This window comes from Cucurbita maxima, unplaced genomic scaffold (genome assembly GCF_002738345.1).
Source record: "Cucurbita maxima cultivar Rimu unplaced genomic scaffold, Cmax_1.0 Cma_Scf00028, whole genome shotgun sequence".
Lineage (NCBI taxonomy): Eukaryota > Viridiplantae > Streptophyta > Magnoliopsida > Cucurbitales > Cucurbitaceae > Cucurbita > Cucurbita maxima.
Window position 1 is genome coordinate 3074596 of NW_019272044.1, and position 17301 is coordinate 3091896.

Below are 17301 nucleotides of genomic sequence, written 5' to 3' on the forward strand. Positions count from 1 at the left end.
AAAAAAAAAAAAAAAAAAAAAAAAAAAAAAAAAAAAAAAAAAAAAAAAAACCGAACCCAGTCCATGGTTTGGGCTGGATAGTCTAGATTGGTCGAGTTATCGAGTCATATGTATATGCCTATTGTGATGTCCCACGTTGGTTGGGGAGGAGAACAAATCATCATTTATAAGGGTGTGGAAACCTTCCCCTAGTAGACGTGTTTTAAAGTATTGAGGGCAAGCCCGAAGAAGAAAACCCAAAGAGAACAATATCTGCTAGCGGTGGATCTGGGTAGTTACACCTACAATAAAACCAGTACTCGCACCAGTGTGGTACTATACCCAAACACATTTTGAGTCATATGATTAGTTAGTTAGAATTAACAATGGATACATATTTGCAATCAAACTACATGTACTTAGTCGACTTTATTTGTCTCATGTGGTCACAAAACCCACATTTTTTTTCAACTTAAAATAAATTATTTTTTACGTTTAATAATAAATATTGTAATTAAACGATATAATTATTTATTTATTATGTCTTTTATTTATACAATGCATAAATCACGTATAAATTGACAATACCTTAAAGTCAAATTGAGACGTATCGAACATTTTTTATCCATTTTAAAATTTACGTGGTTTTCTATTTTACTAAATCCTATATTCCAAATGTCACGAGTCATGTATTAAATATAGTCATGACTCAATACGATGATTTGTAAGATCGGACCACCCACGTGAATTAAATTAAAATTAATTATTTAATAATTATAAATACCTAATAAAAATTAAATTTAACCAATAGAAAATTCATAATTTTCTCAAGAAAAAAAAATGTAATATTAATTAAATTAAATATAGAGTTTGACAATTAACAATTTTGTTTTTGTTTTTGTTTTTTTTTTTTTTTTAACGAAAATGAAGTATTTAACACCATCCCTCACCCCATGCCTGTTTTAGCCCTAAATTGGGTAACTGGTGGCCCACTTTACAGCCTGTAAATAAATTAATTTACCCATTTATTATTTATTATTTATATTAATTTTCCGGGAAAAAGGTTAAAATCGTAAATTGGTATTCACATGGAGGCCACTGCACTGCCCTTTCTTCTTCCTTGTCTGTAATGGTGGAGAGCTGTCACTGTGCTTCAACCAGATCTCTCTCTCTTTCTCTCTCCTCCGACAAACCACCACACCGAACCTGAAAAAGTGAACCAAACTCGGAGAGAGAGAACCAAAGAGATTTTTCCGAATTTCCACATGGAAGACGAAGAGGAATGAGAAGAAACACAATGCAATTTTCCGCAAAGCAATGCTTGACCTGTGACCTCTGAGTTGTGACCATTCATCGTCTCTCTCTGGTAATCAAACGAAAAATCTCTTGATTCTTCATCCATATATGGATTTTTCTCTCCATTTTTGATTCTGATATTGCTCTCAAGGTGTAGTAGTAGTAATGGCGGAGGAGTAGAGGTGTGAGAATTTATTGCTGTTTAATGTTTTGCGTTGTTTTCTTTGAATGCTTTTAATACTTTCTTGCAGATTGAAATGCAGTTTGTTTATCTTTTGAATGCTCTTTTTTCTGGTCAATTTATTACGTCGAAAAAGCGATACGATGAAAGGAAAAAGGATATACTAAAGAGGAAGGAATAAAGAGTAAAGAGTAAAGAAGAGTTCATCTTCTGATTTCTAGTACTGTGAGTGATGATGTCTTTGCGGATTCTTTTTTCTGATTTGTATGTTTCTTTTTTCTGTTGTAGTTGACATACGTTCTGGTGAGTTTGGGGGCGCCGACGTTGAAGATCTTGATCTTGGTCTTGTGATTCGGCTTTGTACTAGTACCGATTTTAAAGATCCATCACTGACTACGAACGCCTGAGGAACTACTCGTTCTCTTATAGCATCGTCGTAATCGGTGGCGGTGATCTGATATTTCGAATTGTCTGCCAGGGATTCCGAGCTTTGCTGATTTATATGGACTGAGTTGGAGATCATCGGGAAACTTTGTTTTTGAGCTTTTGAGTTTTTTTTGGGAAGTTCAAGTTTGATTAAGAGTTTTGAGAGGCAATTATGTCTTCGTGGGAAACGCTTGGGGATATAGCCAATGTGGCCCAGCTTACGGGCCTTGATGCAGTTCGCTTGATTTCCATGATAGTGAAATCTGCGAGCACTGCACGAATGCACAAAAAGAACTGCAGGCAATTTGCTCAGCACCTGAAGTTGATTGGAAACCTGCTCGAGCAGCTCAAGATCACGGAGCTTAAGAGGTATCCTGAGACTCGGGAGCCTCTGGAGCAGCTTGAAGATGCTTTAAGAAGGTCGTATATATTGGTCAACAGCTGCCAGGACCGCAGCTTTCTCTATCTGCTTGCAATGGGATGGAACATTGTGTACCAATTCCGGAAGGCCCAGAATGAAATTGACAGATATCTGCGCCTTGTTCCTCTGATTACCCTCGTTGACAATGCTCGAGTCAGGGTATTTGATTCTTTTTTTTTTTTCCTCTCACAAGTGTCATTATTCATTTGTTTATTAGCACAATAGGGTCTTGATAGACGCATTTCCACAGCATTTCCCCATGCATGTTGACTTTCTTGCTCTCAATGAAAATGATTTCCTTAATTGAAAAAAGGGGAACTTGAAAAGATCACGGCATAGGAATATATTCAAATTGGAAATAATTGCTAGATGGTTGTGAGTTTTGGGAAGTAAAGCCTGTCATTGAAGAATCACAATAGGGAAATCTACCTCTGCCGTATACTTACTAGTTGAATTTGAATAGTTCATCCAATTTACTGCCTCTTGAATTTGAAGTTTTGCTCGAGATACACATGGTCTTTGCTTATTTGATAACATAATCTTACTATTAACTTCAAATTCGCAGGAGAGACTGGAAGACATTGAAAAGGATCAGTGTGAATATACTTTGGATGATGATGACAAAAGGATTCAGGATGTAATTCTTAACCCGGAACCTTCGAAAGAAGAAGCAATGGTGTTGAAGAAAACTCTTTCTTGTTCTTATCCAAACTTGCCGTTTAACAAAGCACTACAAAAAGAAAGCGAAAAGCTTCAGGTAGAACTACAACGGTCTCAAGCTAATCTGAATGTGGGTGAATGTGAGGTTATCCAACGTTTGATAGATGTCACTGAATCTGTAGCTGCAACTTCTCTTCCTGAGAAGAATTCACCTGAAAAATCCCATAAAGTAGTGGAAAATACATATGTAGATGACAACAATGGACCTTCATCTGATGAAAGTTTCTATAAGAATACTGATGCTCGGACAACCTCAAGGTCTGCTATTTTCCGTTTTCAGCTTTTCAGTAACAAGGTTCTAAATCACAATCATGTAACTAATGATCTTCACGGAGTTACTCCTGCAGTTTTAAAACAAAAAAGCGAAGATACTAAATAATTGAGTGTTCTATAAAATTTCCATATCGCAAATAAATTTCTCTATCATATAATGTACAACCACTTCTGTAGGCATGTCATGAATTATCAAAAACTACATGGTGGCTCATCGAGCTTGATATTGCTGTTTTTTTATTTGTTGCAGAAAGAGTTCTGTTTCATCAGGACGTGATCTGCTCTCAACTAGAGGTTCTGATCGGTATGGTGAATGGCACACCGACTTACTCGATTGTTGTTCAGAGCCTTCTCTGTGTATGTTATCCTCCTCTCTTCTAATTTTTAAAGGTTCATTGATAATGGGTTCTAAAGGAAAGGGGCTGGTTCATTGGGCATAATTCATACATATTCAGTTGGTATTATGGATGACAGAATTGATGAATTTGACATAGAAAGGTTCAAGAGCTCGAATAGATTAGACTGATGGTACTTGAAAAATCTGTTCTCTTTAATCGCAATGTTTCAGTGCAAGTCACATCACTCATTTGTTTTCAGGTCTCAAGACTTTTTTCTACCCTTGTGGGACATTTTCAAGGATTGCTACTGTTGCAACTAATAGGCATACATGTAAGTTAACTTTGTGTCATCAGATTTTCATAAGCAATTAGAGGTGGAACAAAATGTTCTACCCGAATTTATATTCACAAGTATTACTTATTGTTTCTGCCTTTTCCTGAAATGTTTTATTTGAATGAACCACCAGCACCAGCAGAAGCATGTAATGATTTGATGGCATATACATTGATACTATCGTGCTGTTGCTATACTTGCTGTGTTAGAAGAAAGCTTCGCAAGATGCTAAACATCACGGTAGTTCCCTTTTCTGCCTGATTAATTAATCTTCTATTATATTGACAGTTTAGTTGCAGATTAGAGAGGTGTTTCTCTTGTTTTTATCCTTCTTCGATTCTATTATTTTACATTAGATTTTGGTTTACAGGCATCCAACTCCTAAAAACCTGAATGATTGCTTAACAGACATAGATTTAGGATTCTACCGACTTAACTAAGTTTAGGGCATAACTCTAATATCATGTTAGCATCACGTCCCTCCATAATGTTATGATATTGTCCACTTTGAGTATAAATTCTCGTGGCTTTGTTTTTTGTTTCCCCAAAATGTCTCGTTCCAATGGAGATAGTATTCCCTACTTATAAACCCATGATCGACCCTTTAATTAGTCGATGTGGGACTCCTCTCCCAACAATCCTCAACATAAACTCGACCCTTAACTCCTCTCCCAACAATCCTCAACATAAACTCGACCCTTAAATCATCACTTGATAAGATTATATGCATAAAGAACTGAATAGAAAAGACAAGGACTGAGATCTGTGTGGCTAATTGACAGGGGGGTTTCGTTGACGACTTTCTCTCTCATGTTATGTGCTGCTGCTGCGCCCTTGTCCAAGAATGGCGAGAAATCGAGATATGCGGAGTTTACGGTATGGTGAAAGACATTTTTCTCATTATATTCTTTCTGGATGTGGAAACTTTCTGTTAATCTTGGAGTCTTTAGTGTTTGATATAAGAAGGAAAACATGCAGGTCCTGAAAAGACTAAAACAAGCCCTCCACCCTCCCAATACATGGAATCCTAAAGTACAGTCAAGACGCATATTCAACGGTTCGTTCGTAGTCTCCGAATAGTTTCGATTCGTGATAGAGTTATGTAATGGATACAGGTAACTCTAGTTGGCATGTAACTGGAAGAGCATACATTGGCATGTTTTTTATGTTATTACTCATTATACACACCCCCTTACCTATTGTATAGATTTGTTCTTAAATCTTTTACAGTGTTTCTAGTTGATTGTGCTGAGTTCAGCAGTAGATTTTGACCAAAGTTCACAATTGCACATCAATGGCCTGCTAGTTCCCTTCAGCTTAGTGTTTTGGTCATTTCTCCTTCTCATGACCATGCTATTATTGATCATATTCTTTCTTCATTATCTTTTCAAGTTTCTTACTTATCGTGTGTGTTTTGACTTCTCTCTTTCTCGGTTGATTTAAAGATGAGGATTCAAACCTCTGACCTTTTGATCAATAACATATGTTTGTCTTAGTCTGTTAAATTATGCTTGACTTGCAAATTTAAAACTAAGTCAATCTTGAGTCCCGTCTCTCATCTACTGAAAAGAGGGTAGGGGGGTAGCACGTTCTTTTTTGGGATTTATGTGTAGGCAAGGGTAAACTCAGACTCAGGTAGGATAGAATTGGGACAGACTAGGACTAAGAAGTACCTTGATGTGCTTCACGTGAAATATGTTCTGTGTTAAGTATATGAACTAAATATGTGAATGGTAGAAGAAAAGTATAATAGTCATTTTAAAATAACTTTAATTTTTATAAAATTTAAAATATATAAGTTTTAATTTAGTAATTAAATTTTATTACATGGGAATAATAATAAGCGTGATGGGCTGATTTAACTTAAATATTTGTGAGTTTTCTATTTTCTATTTAATAAATATCTAACTTTCTAAAATATTTTTTAAAATAGGTAAATTAAATAGATATAAATTTAAATGTAGAGGACTTAAAGAACCTTATAATTAAAAATAAAAAAAGGAAAGTGAATTAAATAACCGCCGGGCAGCGGCTGGCCCTGTGGCAAGAATCTATATAAACCGGTTCTTGGAAACCCAAAGTTCTCCAACTTTTCTTCTTCGTCATCTTCTTCACAAAAATCACCATCAATTTTTCTGCTAATCCAAATCCAATTCCATGTCCTCCTCCAAGAAGATTACTCTCAAGAGCTCCGATGGCGAGTCTTTTGAAATCGACGAGGTCGTTGCTCTCGAGTCTCAGACCATCCGCCACATGATCGAGGACGATTGCGCCGATAACGGCATTCCTCTTCCCAACGTCACTAGCAAGATCCTCGCCAAGGTCATCGAGTACTGTCACAAGCACGTCGATGCGTCCTCCGCCGATCCCCGCGTGTCTGAAGAGGATCTCAAGGCCTGGGACCGCGACTTCGTTAATGTCGACCAAGCCACTCTTTTCGATCTCATTCTGGTAACCTTTTCTTCCTGCTTTAGATCGATCGACTCGATTGTCTAGGGTTTACCTGGTTCCTATGGTTTTTTTTCTTCAAGAATTTGACTCGGCAAACAATCGCTTTGATTTTCTTTGTCGCTGATTACTGTTTTTCTTTATCTGATATATCTGTATCGACGTTTGTAATTGTGCTAGGGCTTGTTATTGTTTGATGTTTTGGAAATGGAAAGTTCGTTCAAAGGAAAAGTTCTACTGGAAATTGTTTAGTATTGTTGATCAATTGGTATGGTGCCTAAGTAATGGATTAAGATTCAATAGGACGAGCATGATCTTTTCACTTTGATGATTGAAGACGGTGATGCAAAATGCTTTCGGCATCATTATCCTTTGTCCTTCATGTTGAGATTGGGGTTAATGGACATCTGTATTTGGCGTCATATTGAAATGATTGTTGCTTAGGTTAGTCTTCGTGGTTCTATATTTAAGCCGTGTTCTTGTTGCAGAGAATTCCAAGCTGCCTGGGGATTCATTCTTGACTATTATTATTCTTGATAATTTCTTGATTTGGCGCCATATAAAATTCTCTCCTATATTCTACTCTGCAGGCTGCAAATTATCTGAACATCAAGAGCTTGTTAGACCTGACATGCCAGACCGTAGCTGACATGATCAAGGGAAAGACCCCAGAGGAGATCCGAAAGACCTTTAACATCAAGAACGATTTCACACCTGAGGAAGAGGAGGAAGTTCGCAGGGAGAATCAGTGGGCTTTTGAATGATTTGAAGTCTCATAAGAGTGCTCAAGGATCTTGATCAATAAGGTCTGTACATGGTAGTAGTATTCGATCTCTGTTGTATTCACATAGTTTGTGAAAATGGTACTGTATGAACCTAATCATAATTGTATCATGATCATGTTTGTGTGAGGAATGCATTGACTACCTAATTGTCTCATACCATCATTATGTTAAATTTTGATAGTAGCCTATACTCAAGATATCTTGTCTCCCCATAATTGAAGCCTTGTGAGGGAAGGGAGGAAGCCATGTTGCCTAGACTCTCTTCTCAATTCTCATTTCTCTGCTTGACTTTGTTTCTGTTGGATGTTGTGTCGACTGTTTGTTCCACTTCCGTCGGACTTGTGTGCTCTGTGTTTGTCATTGGACTTCTTTGTTATGTGTTTGTTGTTGGACTTCTCTGCTCGACACTTAGTTGTTTCTCCGCTTTGTGTTTGTCATCTGACTTATTAGCTAGGTTCTTCTTGGGTTCAATGTTTGTTAGCTTTGGTAATTGGTTCTGCCTTTGTATTTGGTTCTCTGATTTTGTTCTCGATTTTGGAATAACTTGTACCCAACTCAAAAATAGAGTTGTGTTGGGTTGGGTTGTAAAAATTTTCAATCCAACTAACCCAAATTTTTGGGTTGGTCCACAAAAATCTCTCAACCCAACTCAACATAACATGGCCCATATATACCCCTAATTGTCTATTATTGCCCAGCAGTTTGAAAATTTATTGAACGAATTCATTCATCGTGTGTTTAACACAGTTAAGTATTACTTGTATGAAAATCCAATATCAAGGACTATTTGTGGGCTCATTCCCCTTTTCACAAGTCTAACCCCCAACAATTTCTACCTAAAAATTATTTGCATCAATTGTGCTAATTCACTAAGTTTCAACCAACCTTGTATCTTACTTAACCCCAACTAAGAACTTTGAAGTGAATGTATGATTTAGTGTGAAACCAAGCGGAATGGAATCTCATTGCTAGCAGCAGATATTGTCCTTGTAAAGAATGTGTGCTAGATAGCTTTCTACACCTTTATAAAAGATGCTTCGTTCCTCTCTCCAATCGACGTGAGATTTCACAATCCACTCCCCTTTGCGGCCTAGTGTCTTTTGTACCCCTCTCCAATTACTGTGAGATCTTATAATTCACCCCCTTCGAGGAAGGTCCTCGTTGACACTCTGTCCATTCTCCAATTGATGTAGGACCCCTTAATCCTCCCTCTTCTAGGGCCTAGAGTTTTTGCTAGCACACCTCCTCGTGTACACTCTCCTTCTGGGCTCAGCCTCTTCGTTGGCATATTGCTTGGTGTTTAGCTATGATACCATTTGTAACTGCCCAAATCCTTTTGGACTTCCCCTCAAGGTTTTTAAAATGCGTCTGCTAAGATTTTAAAACACGTCTGCTAAGAAAATGTTTTACACTCATGAAGAATGATTCATTCTCCTCTCTAACCGATTTATGAACAAAGAGAGAAAAAAAGAAGTTTTGAAGAAGGATGGAGCCCTTCTTCTTTGTAGTCTCATATTGCTCTTCAATGGCTTCTTTGATTTCTGTGAGATTGATCTCAAATAGTATAGTAAGGCTAAGGCAATCAAAGCAGTTTGGTGGTCAAGTTTCCTTGAAGTTTGGGTAATCAAAGAAAGTAGTGGAGATTGGTGGTTGATGCCAATGTTAAAGCTTACACTAAATGGACCTTAAAACCAACCAATAACACATAACCTTTATTATTAGAAAGCTCAAAAGTAACTCTCCTGTTTAGGTGGCAACCACTTTGTGTATGACCCTTTACAATCCTCCTCCTCCTCCTCCTTCACCAATCCAACCACTCCTAACCCACGCAACATGTATGAAACACACTTAAAAACACCAAGCTGATGCATTCCAATTCTCTTCATTGATGACACATGGTTTTCAACAACCTCTTCTTCTTCTTCTACAACATCCTCATTGGCTTCCGAACCAGCCCGACACTCAAGCAAGCAACCCCGCTTCCTTGTAGTGCCGATTCGAGCCTTCGACCTACGACACCTGGTGATTGTGTCGCAGCTCTTTCGAGCCCTGAGAAGGTGTTGGAAGGCGAGACATGTTGTGTATGCTTGTCGAGTATGGGGAACAAGGGCAAAGATGAGGGAATTGGCACGAGTGTTCTTCCTTGCTCGCATGAGTTTCATAAGATATGTGTCGATCGATGGTTTGAAGAGTGTCGGAGAACTTGTCCGATATGTCGATATTCGATGGAAGGAGGAGGGAATCATGAAGATGGGAGTAATGAAATGCTAACGGATGAGATGGTGATATGGTTTTCTTCTTTCCACACCTCTGGTTTTTGAGCTTCCCTTTTGAGATCCCAACAAGGTTTAAATCAATATGATTTGACCAATGTGAGTTGGATGGTTCTAACTTCACAATATCACTTAAAGTTTGTAATTTGTTCATAACTTAAAACAAGTGGAGCCATTCAAATACATGTCAAATCTGTTGGTGTTATGGGTGATGGGAGAATCATAATTTAGTGGCTATTATCAACTATTGTTATTTTTAGTTCTTAACTGGTAGAAGATGGAACAAAAATACAATTATTCAACCCTATAACATTTGATACTAAACAAATCGTAGAATTATATTCCATCTATTTTGTTCAAACATATTATAAAATGTTACTACCCGACCTTTACTGTGATTGCGACACGTGACCGTTTTTGTTAGTTTCTTTCAATTTATAAAATAAATTAGATTTCAACTTTCAAATTTGTTTTAAAAATTACTCTTTTACTTTGAAATTGATCTAAAAGTATTTTTTTCTTTAGCAACAAAGAATGAAAATTAGCCTAACAACGGATCACTACTACAATTTATTTCATTATTTCATTGGAATGACGTTGTAAATAATGTCATGTATATCCTTCATTTTGTAACAACTCAATCTTACGGTTAGCTGGTATTGTCTTCTTTGCACTTTCTCTTTCGTGCTTCCCTTCAAAGTTTTTGTTTTTAAAACGCGTATGTTACAGAGAGGGTTCTACATCTTTATAAAGAATGTTTCGTTCTTCTCTCCAATATGGGATCTCACCGTCATTTTTACACATTAGTCATATATTTTTTAAAACAATTTCATAGTTGAAGGGAATAATTGCATTATTTACCCATGAAATTAGAACGGTGACCGATGAGATTTGGTTCGACTAAGTTTAGTGGTTCGATTCTCACCGAAGCTAACCAACTAGGTTCGTGGTTTGTCATTGTTATTATTTCTGGCACTTATTGTGGAAACAAAGGGAATAGCATAGGAATTGCTTTCTCTGCAGCATGGCTTTACCTACGCCTGTGGCTGAGCATTTCAGCCTATGATTGACATGAGACTGCCTACTCTCTCTCTCTCTCTCCATTTTTATTGAGTGTTTTCCTCACTTCATAATATGTATTTATGGAAATTAAACCAACAATTATTAGACAAACGTTTTCAGCATCTTTAACGGGTCGAGAGTACTCGAGAACGTGCAAAAGGGATTCAAAAGAATGAATTTTAAAAACTCGTGTTTAGGATACGGAAGTTCGAAATTTAGAATTCGTCTTCGTGTAATGGGTCAAGAGTACTCGAGAACGTGCAAAAAGGGGTTTCGAAAGAATGAATTTTGAAAACTCATGTTTAGAATAGAGAAGTTCGGAATTTACAATTCGTTTTCGAATAACAAGTCGAGAGTACTCGAGAACGTGCAAAAAGAGTTTCGAAAGAAAGAATTTTGAAAACTCGTGTTTAGGATACGAAAGTTCGAAATTTAGAATTTGTTTTCACGTGCAAGGGTTTGCTTCAACATGATTAGTTTCACAAACAAGGTACGATCATGTCTATCTCTCGAATAAATTGTTTAGAAAACAAAGTAAAAAGGTTGTTTTTTTTAGGTTTGTAGAGGAGGGGGACAAGGCTTTTCAGCTTAGACATGAGAGGAAAAACAAAAAGAAATTAGAATAAAGAGAAGGACAATAATAGAACCACCTAACCTAATAGTGACATAACAAAAGTTAATAATGTAGGGATGACATACTAAATTATTTTCTTACATTTCTCTATCTCTATCCCCTTTTTTCTCGACAAAGGTACGATAAAAAATTTATACTTTATCTCGATTGAATTATTTTTCGACATTAAATTTATTCTTTTGTTCCCTTTTGGTGACGTGATACAAAGTTTCTTCACGAACAATGTTATGTGATATTCGAGATTGAAGATATGTAAGCATGAACGTTAAGAACGACTTAAAAAATAGAAAGTTATTACTTCTATGGTTATACCAATAAAGTACACTTTTTTTTTTCAATAGTTCAATGATAACAAGCTTCTCTCTTGCAAGCTGTTCGAGACAAATAAGATCACGTGACTAGGTCGTAGGGACGTAAAGAAATGCGCGAGCTATCAAGGGTCAATTTTGAACTTGAGACATGACATCGACGTAAGGAAAGATACCTAAGTACGAACATTAAGAACGACTTACAAGAATCAAAAGTTATTACTTACATGGTTACACCAAGAAGATACATTTTTTTTTTTTTTTGGATGACCACCTGAAATTTTTTTTCTTAGAAAATGTGAATGAGGACAAAACATGTTGAAATGAACTGTGCTTGGTTGATGGTAACAAACTTCTCTCTCTCAAGCTGTTCGAGACAAATAAGACCACGTATCCAGGTTGTGGGGATGTAAGGGAACGCTCGAGCTATCAAGGGTCAATGTTAGGTTATAACTTTGATCTAAATCTTGAACTTGAGACGTTGAACTAGAGATTGATTCCAATGAACCTGAAGCCTGAAAATTATCACGTGACTAGGTTGTAGGGATGTAAGAGAATGCCCAAGCTATCAAGGGTCGATTTTGGATTATAACTTCTAATCCAAATCTTGAACTTGAGACGTTGAGCCATCGATTCATTCCAATGAACCCAAAACCTAAAAATAAGACCACGTGACCAGGTTGTGGGGATGTAAGGGATTGCCCGGGATATCAATGGTCGATTTTGGATTATAACTTCTAATCCAAATCTTGAACTTGAGACGTTGAACTAGAGATTGATTCCAATGAACCTGAAACTTAAAAATAAGACCACGTGATCAGGTTGTGGAGATGTAAAGAAATGCCCGAGCTATCAAGAGTCGATTTTGGATTATAACTTGTTATCCAAATCTTGAACTTGAAACGTTTCATCTAAAATCAAGGTTGAAATTAGGGTAAGAAATAAAGTGGTGGGTCATAAATCACCCACTAGGGGTAAAAAAAGAAGGCTCAAAATCTTTAACCCACAAAGATCCAAATTGAATTGAGTCAAATCAAAGAGGGAAAGCACACCATTTGATGCCCTGCAGACATGTGTCTCACTTCTTTTCCCACCATGTAAAGTGCTCAATCCAATTCATTTCAACTACTAATTAGCCTCACCTTATCTCCACCAAGTGATTTCCTAAAAGCCTCTGTGTACATCATGTCATTTCTTCTGCTCCAAGTTCTTGTGTATTTGTTCATGTTGACCCCAATTTGGTTGTGTCTTCAAATATATTCCCTTCATTTCCCCATGAATCACATAAACAATGAAATAGTGTGAGAGGTAAATATGATATTGAAGTCTACAACTCTATATGCAAACAAGGACCAAATTATCAATGTTATAGGTTGAGTCGACGACCTAACTAGGGTAGTTCTGATTGCACAAGTTTATCGTCATCCTTCGACATTTATATGAGTAACCCTAAATGAGTTACAAGAAACACGAAGGATGTCTAGAACAAAACCCATGTGTTGAATTGTGAGATCACACATTGGTTGGAGAGGGGAACGAAATGTGGAAACCTCTCCCTAACAAATGCATTTTAAAACTTTGAGGGGAAGCCTAGAAGGGAAAGCCTAAAAAAACAATATCCGGTAGAAGTGAGTTTGGGCTGTTACAAATGATATCAGAGTCAGTCACTAGGTAGTGTGCCAGCAAAGACGTTGGGCTCTCAAGCGGGTAGATTGTGAGATCTCACATCGGTTGGAGAGAAGAACTTCCTTATAAGAGTGTGATTGTAAAATCCCACATCGGTTGAAGAGGGGAACGAAGCATTCCTTATAAGGGTGTGATTGTGAGATCCCGCCTCATCAGTTGGAGAGGGGAACGAAGCATTCCTTACAAGGGGAAACGAAGCATTCCTTACAAGGGTGTCCTCAGTTGGAGAGGGGAACGAAGCATTCCTTACAGGGTGTGATTGCGAGATCCCACATCATAAGGGTGTGGAAACCTCTAAAAAAAACCTACATGAACTGTGCTTACTTTTGAAGAACAACAGTTATAGCGAGAAGATAGGATAGAGTCGGTCTTTTCTCTTTTCTTCTTTTCAATCCTTTTTAGAGTATAAGGTGAGGAGTGAGGTAAGTCCTTTTGCTTTATGGAAGAAAAAGAAAGAGCATAGAAGAATATGATGTGTAAAATGAAATAATGAAGTGAAAGAAAGGTTTAGCTTAGTTTGCAAAGAAATGTGATAGTGGTGGATAAGATAAAAGGACAATATAACTCAATAACTCTTCAAAACAAGTAGAAAGTTATGCAGTTTTCCTTTTCTACCCACTAGATTCCCTTCCATATTTTCTATCTCTTCCATTTTCCCTGGTCCACCCATTTGTGCATTTTGATCCCCGAGATATTTCCTCCCTCCATTATTCGTCCTTCCTCACTAAACAATCGTCCACTTCACGATTCTCATCAACTTACCTTCCATCTCCCCATAACAACACTAAAACGTTCAAATTTTCATTTCTGTTATTTACGTTTCGTGTCGTTCAAAACGTGTACGAACAACAAAGCCGAGCCCTCGATGGGTTTCGTATGCTTCTCGATATTAGGGTTTTCTTCTATTTTGGCTCACTTTTAAGGTTAGCAATTGAAGGTATTATATGTTATGCCTCAACTATGAATGGCTTTCACAAATTAATTCATTAGTTATTAGATTACAAAATATATGAATCTTTGTTCTTTCTTCATGTGGGGTTTTCATGGTTTTGTATATTATTGCCCTTTTTGCTTTTTTCCCCTTTTAAATCCTCTAAATCAACATCACTCCCCAACATTCATATTTTTTTTTTTTAATTTTAGTCTATAATAGTGTCATATTGGAATTCAAAATCTTTAATTATGAACGGTTAAACCGTTTGAGCTACGAGCTAATTCACCACTCGTCGACTTTCGGTTTAAAACGTATCACTTACCAACTTAGTCGACGAATCAAACTAGCTAATGCATTGATAACGCTCGCAGTGGTATTCATTTCGAACAAAATTAAAAAAAACATTAAAGTCAAAAGAAAATTGACTTGTATGTAGCTATGAGCTTCATGAGGGTTGAAAATTAGTGTCTTTGTTAAATTTTTGTTCCTAAATAACAAAAGGGTTTTTCTGCAAACATCAGAAATTCCTTCCTTTTCTTCCCCACAAAATTAACTTCACATATTGATAATTCCCAAAAAACCCTCTGTTTCTAAAACGGCGCCGTTGAGGTCCTCTGCAGCCTGTGCTTCCTTGACGTTTGCGCCGTCGCAGCTGCTCGGAGCTGCCAGACACAACCGTCGTTTTAAGGTTTCTTGTTTTTTTGTAATAAAAATAAATATTAAAAAAAATTAATTTAATTTAATTCACCTCTTCGTGCTGTCTCCTTAATCTTGCATTTTCCTCCATTAAATGTGCCACTTCAAGCTCCAGCTCGTTTGTGTAAGCCTGTGGATTCAACCCAATAAAAAATTATTAAAATTAAGTTATTATAGAATATATATATATATTTTTTAAGTTGTGTATTTGTTTGACCTGTTTTCGAGCACGAGATCGGGCGGCGGATTCCCGATTTTTGATCATGCGTTTCTGCCGCCGGTCGCCGGAGTTATTCGAGTCGGAATCAGGGACCCTTTTCTTAGCGAAAGGCGGCGGGCCGAGGACTTGGTCAAAGGGGCTGTGGAAGGCGGCGGTGGCGGAGGAAGGGTTCGGGTGGCAGAAGTGGGCGGCAGCGGCGGCGGCGACGGCAGCGTTATCAGGGAAATGCAATTCGCGGGTGGAATTCAAGGATAAGACAGTGGGTGGAGGAGCAACGGCAGCAGCGGCGGCGGCGGAGGAGGAGTCGAGTTTTGAAGTGGAAGAAGAGAGGAAGTCTTGGAGGATGATATGACGGAAGTTGGCGGCGGAGTGGTGGTGGTGGAGGTGGAGGCTGATGGGAGTAGCGGCGGCGGAGGGGAAATCATGGTCGGAACGGGAGTGGAGAGAGGAGAGATTAATGTCTTTCCAAACCTCTTCCATCGGAGAACAAAAAGTTGAGAGCTTTGAAGTTAATGAAGGAAAGAAATGGTGGGTTTTTAATGGTGGCTCTCAAAATTGCATGAGGAGAGAGAAAGAGAGGAGAGGGAAAGCGAGGAGAGAGAAAGAAGTGAAAGTACTTAGATAAGTAAGACAAGTAAGTTTGTTTGGAACAGAGTACGATATGTTTTGGAAAGACATTATTTCATTCTTTCAACTCTTTCTCCTTCTTCCCCCCTCCCTTCCGTCTTATCTAGGCTTCTACTTCTTCCAACTAGGGTTAAGTGGAAGGGTTATTATGTTTCGAGTGTCGGTTTACGACCTTAAACCCTAAGTTTTTTAAACGAACTAGGTTGGAGTGTTGTGAAAATTCGCAAGTTTCAGCAACCAATTTTAGCATAGCTCAACTTAACAACCATAACCTTATGATTCAAAAGAGCTAGGTTGGAGTACGTTGAAAATTGCAAAGTTTGACGACCAATTTCAACTTAGCTCAATTTGTGAATCAGAACCCTAGTTTAAAGGAACTAGGTTGGAATAGAGTGAAAACTTGCAGGTTTCGACAACCAATTTCAACATAGCTCAACTCAGGAACTCTAAGTTTAAAGGAACTAGGTTGGAGTACAGTGAAAACTTGCAGGTTTCGACAACCAATTTCAACATAGCTCAACTCAGGAACCCTAAGTTTAAAGGAACTAGGTTGGAGTAGAGTGAAAACTTGCCGGTTTCGACAACCAATTTCAACATAGCTCAACTCAGGAACCCTAAGTTTAAAGGAACTAGGTTGTAGTATTGGGAAAACTCGCAAGTTTCGACAACCAATTTCAACGTCGCTCAACTAAGGAACTAAAACCCTAAATTTAAAAGAATTAGGTTGGATTAATATAGAAACTCGCAAGGTTTGATAACCAATTTTAACATAGTTCAACTGATTAAGATATGATGGTTAGATATTTGAATCTATCTATTCCATTTGTTGAACTAAACACAAGAACAAAAACCCGGATCAATAAGGATGAATGAATGACTATTTTGTTTGAGGGTAAGATTGTTGAGCTGTGTGTCACGGTCATGCTAGTCTAGGGTGTGTTGCATGTTACCGCATGCTCATGTCACGCCGAACCTTTTATTTAATTTAATGTTGTATTATCTTACTATTTCATTTTCTATTTGTACAATTATTTGGCGAAATCATGTCTAAGACATGCCAATCCTAAATTGCCTCAAAATGTATGTGTGACTAGTTGTTAACTTCTCCCCTTGATTTTGTATGACCATTTGGTGAAATTACGTTTAGGCCTACTAGACTTGAATCATCTCAAAATGTACTATAAGAAGATGCAACTAGTTGTCGAGTTCTCTCTACCGAGAAAGTTATATGCTATATTAAGCCATTGTGTTGCCTTTTAAATCTTCTCTCGTTCTTATTTTCAAACTTGCTTTCAAAAATCTCTCTGCTCTCGTTTTCTAAAACCCACTTCTCAAACAGGGTCAGAAGTTTGAGCATACATTGTCTGATCGTAGGTGACATGAATACAAATTGACTCGACTCACTTAGTGTTGGGAGTGAGTGTCGCACAATTGCAAAGTCTACTGCAATTGTGATGTACACACAAACTATTTATGTTAAAATGATGTTTAATAGATATCTAAAATTAAAAAATTAAAAAATTAAAAAATTAAAAATTAAAAAATTAAAAAATTAAAAATTAAAAATATTTTATTAGACCAAAAGGAAAGAATTTAATTAATTAGAAGTGATTTTGGACCAAATATGGGAAAGGGAAAATGAAATATATAAATATATATA

At 37.3% G+C, this 17301-nt stretch overlaps 3 protein-coding genes across 4 annotated transcripts; 2 read left to right on the plus strand and 1 right to left on the minus strand.

Moving 5' to 3' along the window:
- The first annotated feature begins 1096 nt into the window (after positions 1-1096).
- LOC111500195 (protein MID1-COMPLEMENTING ACTIVITY 1-like) lies at positions 1097-5288 on the plus strand. Of its 2 annotated transcripts, none has more exons than XM_023151849.1 (8): positions 1097-1345; positions 1745-2462; positions 2869-3281; positions 3547-3653; positions 3894-3965; positions 4102-4208; positions 4751-4844; positions 4947-5288. In XM_023151849.1, the coding sequence occupies exons 2-8, from the start codon at positions 2055-2057 to the stop codon at positions 4997-4999; spliced, it is 1254 nt and encodes a 417-aa protein (XP_023007617.1). In that variant the 5' UTR covers positions 1097-1345; positions 1745-2054; the 3' UTR covers positions 5000-5288. The 2 variants fall into 2 exon arrangements, with proteins under 2 accessions (XP_023007617.1, XP_023007618.1); XM_023151850.1 differs by lacking the exon at positions 1097-1345 and adding an exon at positions 1380-1457.
- A 757-nt stretch (positions 5289-6045) lies between these two features.
- On the plus strand, positions 6046-7396 carry LOC111465205 (SKP1-like protein 1A). Its single transcript, XM_023109529.1, has 2 exons — positions 6046-6419; positions 7007-7396. Exons 1-2 carry the CDS (start codon positions 6126-6128, stop codon positions 7178-7180), a joined length of 468 nt encoding a protein of 155 aa, XP_022965297.1. The 5' UTR covers positions 6046-6125; the 3' UTR covers positions 7181-7396.
- A 7121-nt stretch (positions 7397-14517) lies between these two features.
- Positions 14518-15630, minus strand: LOC111465189 (protein FD). The gene is made up of 3 exons (XM_023109507.1): positions 15012-15630; positions 14847-14924; positions 14518-14760 (listed from the first exon to the last, which is right to left on the minus strand). Exons 1-3 carry the CDS (start codon positions 15492-15494, stop codon positions 14689-14691), a joined length of 633 nt encoding a protein of 210 aa, XP_022965275.1. The 5' UTR covers positions 15495-15630; the 3' UTR covers positions 14518-14688.
- Between the last annotated feature and the right edge of the window lie 1671 nt (positions 15631-17301).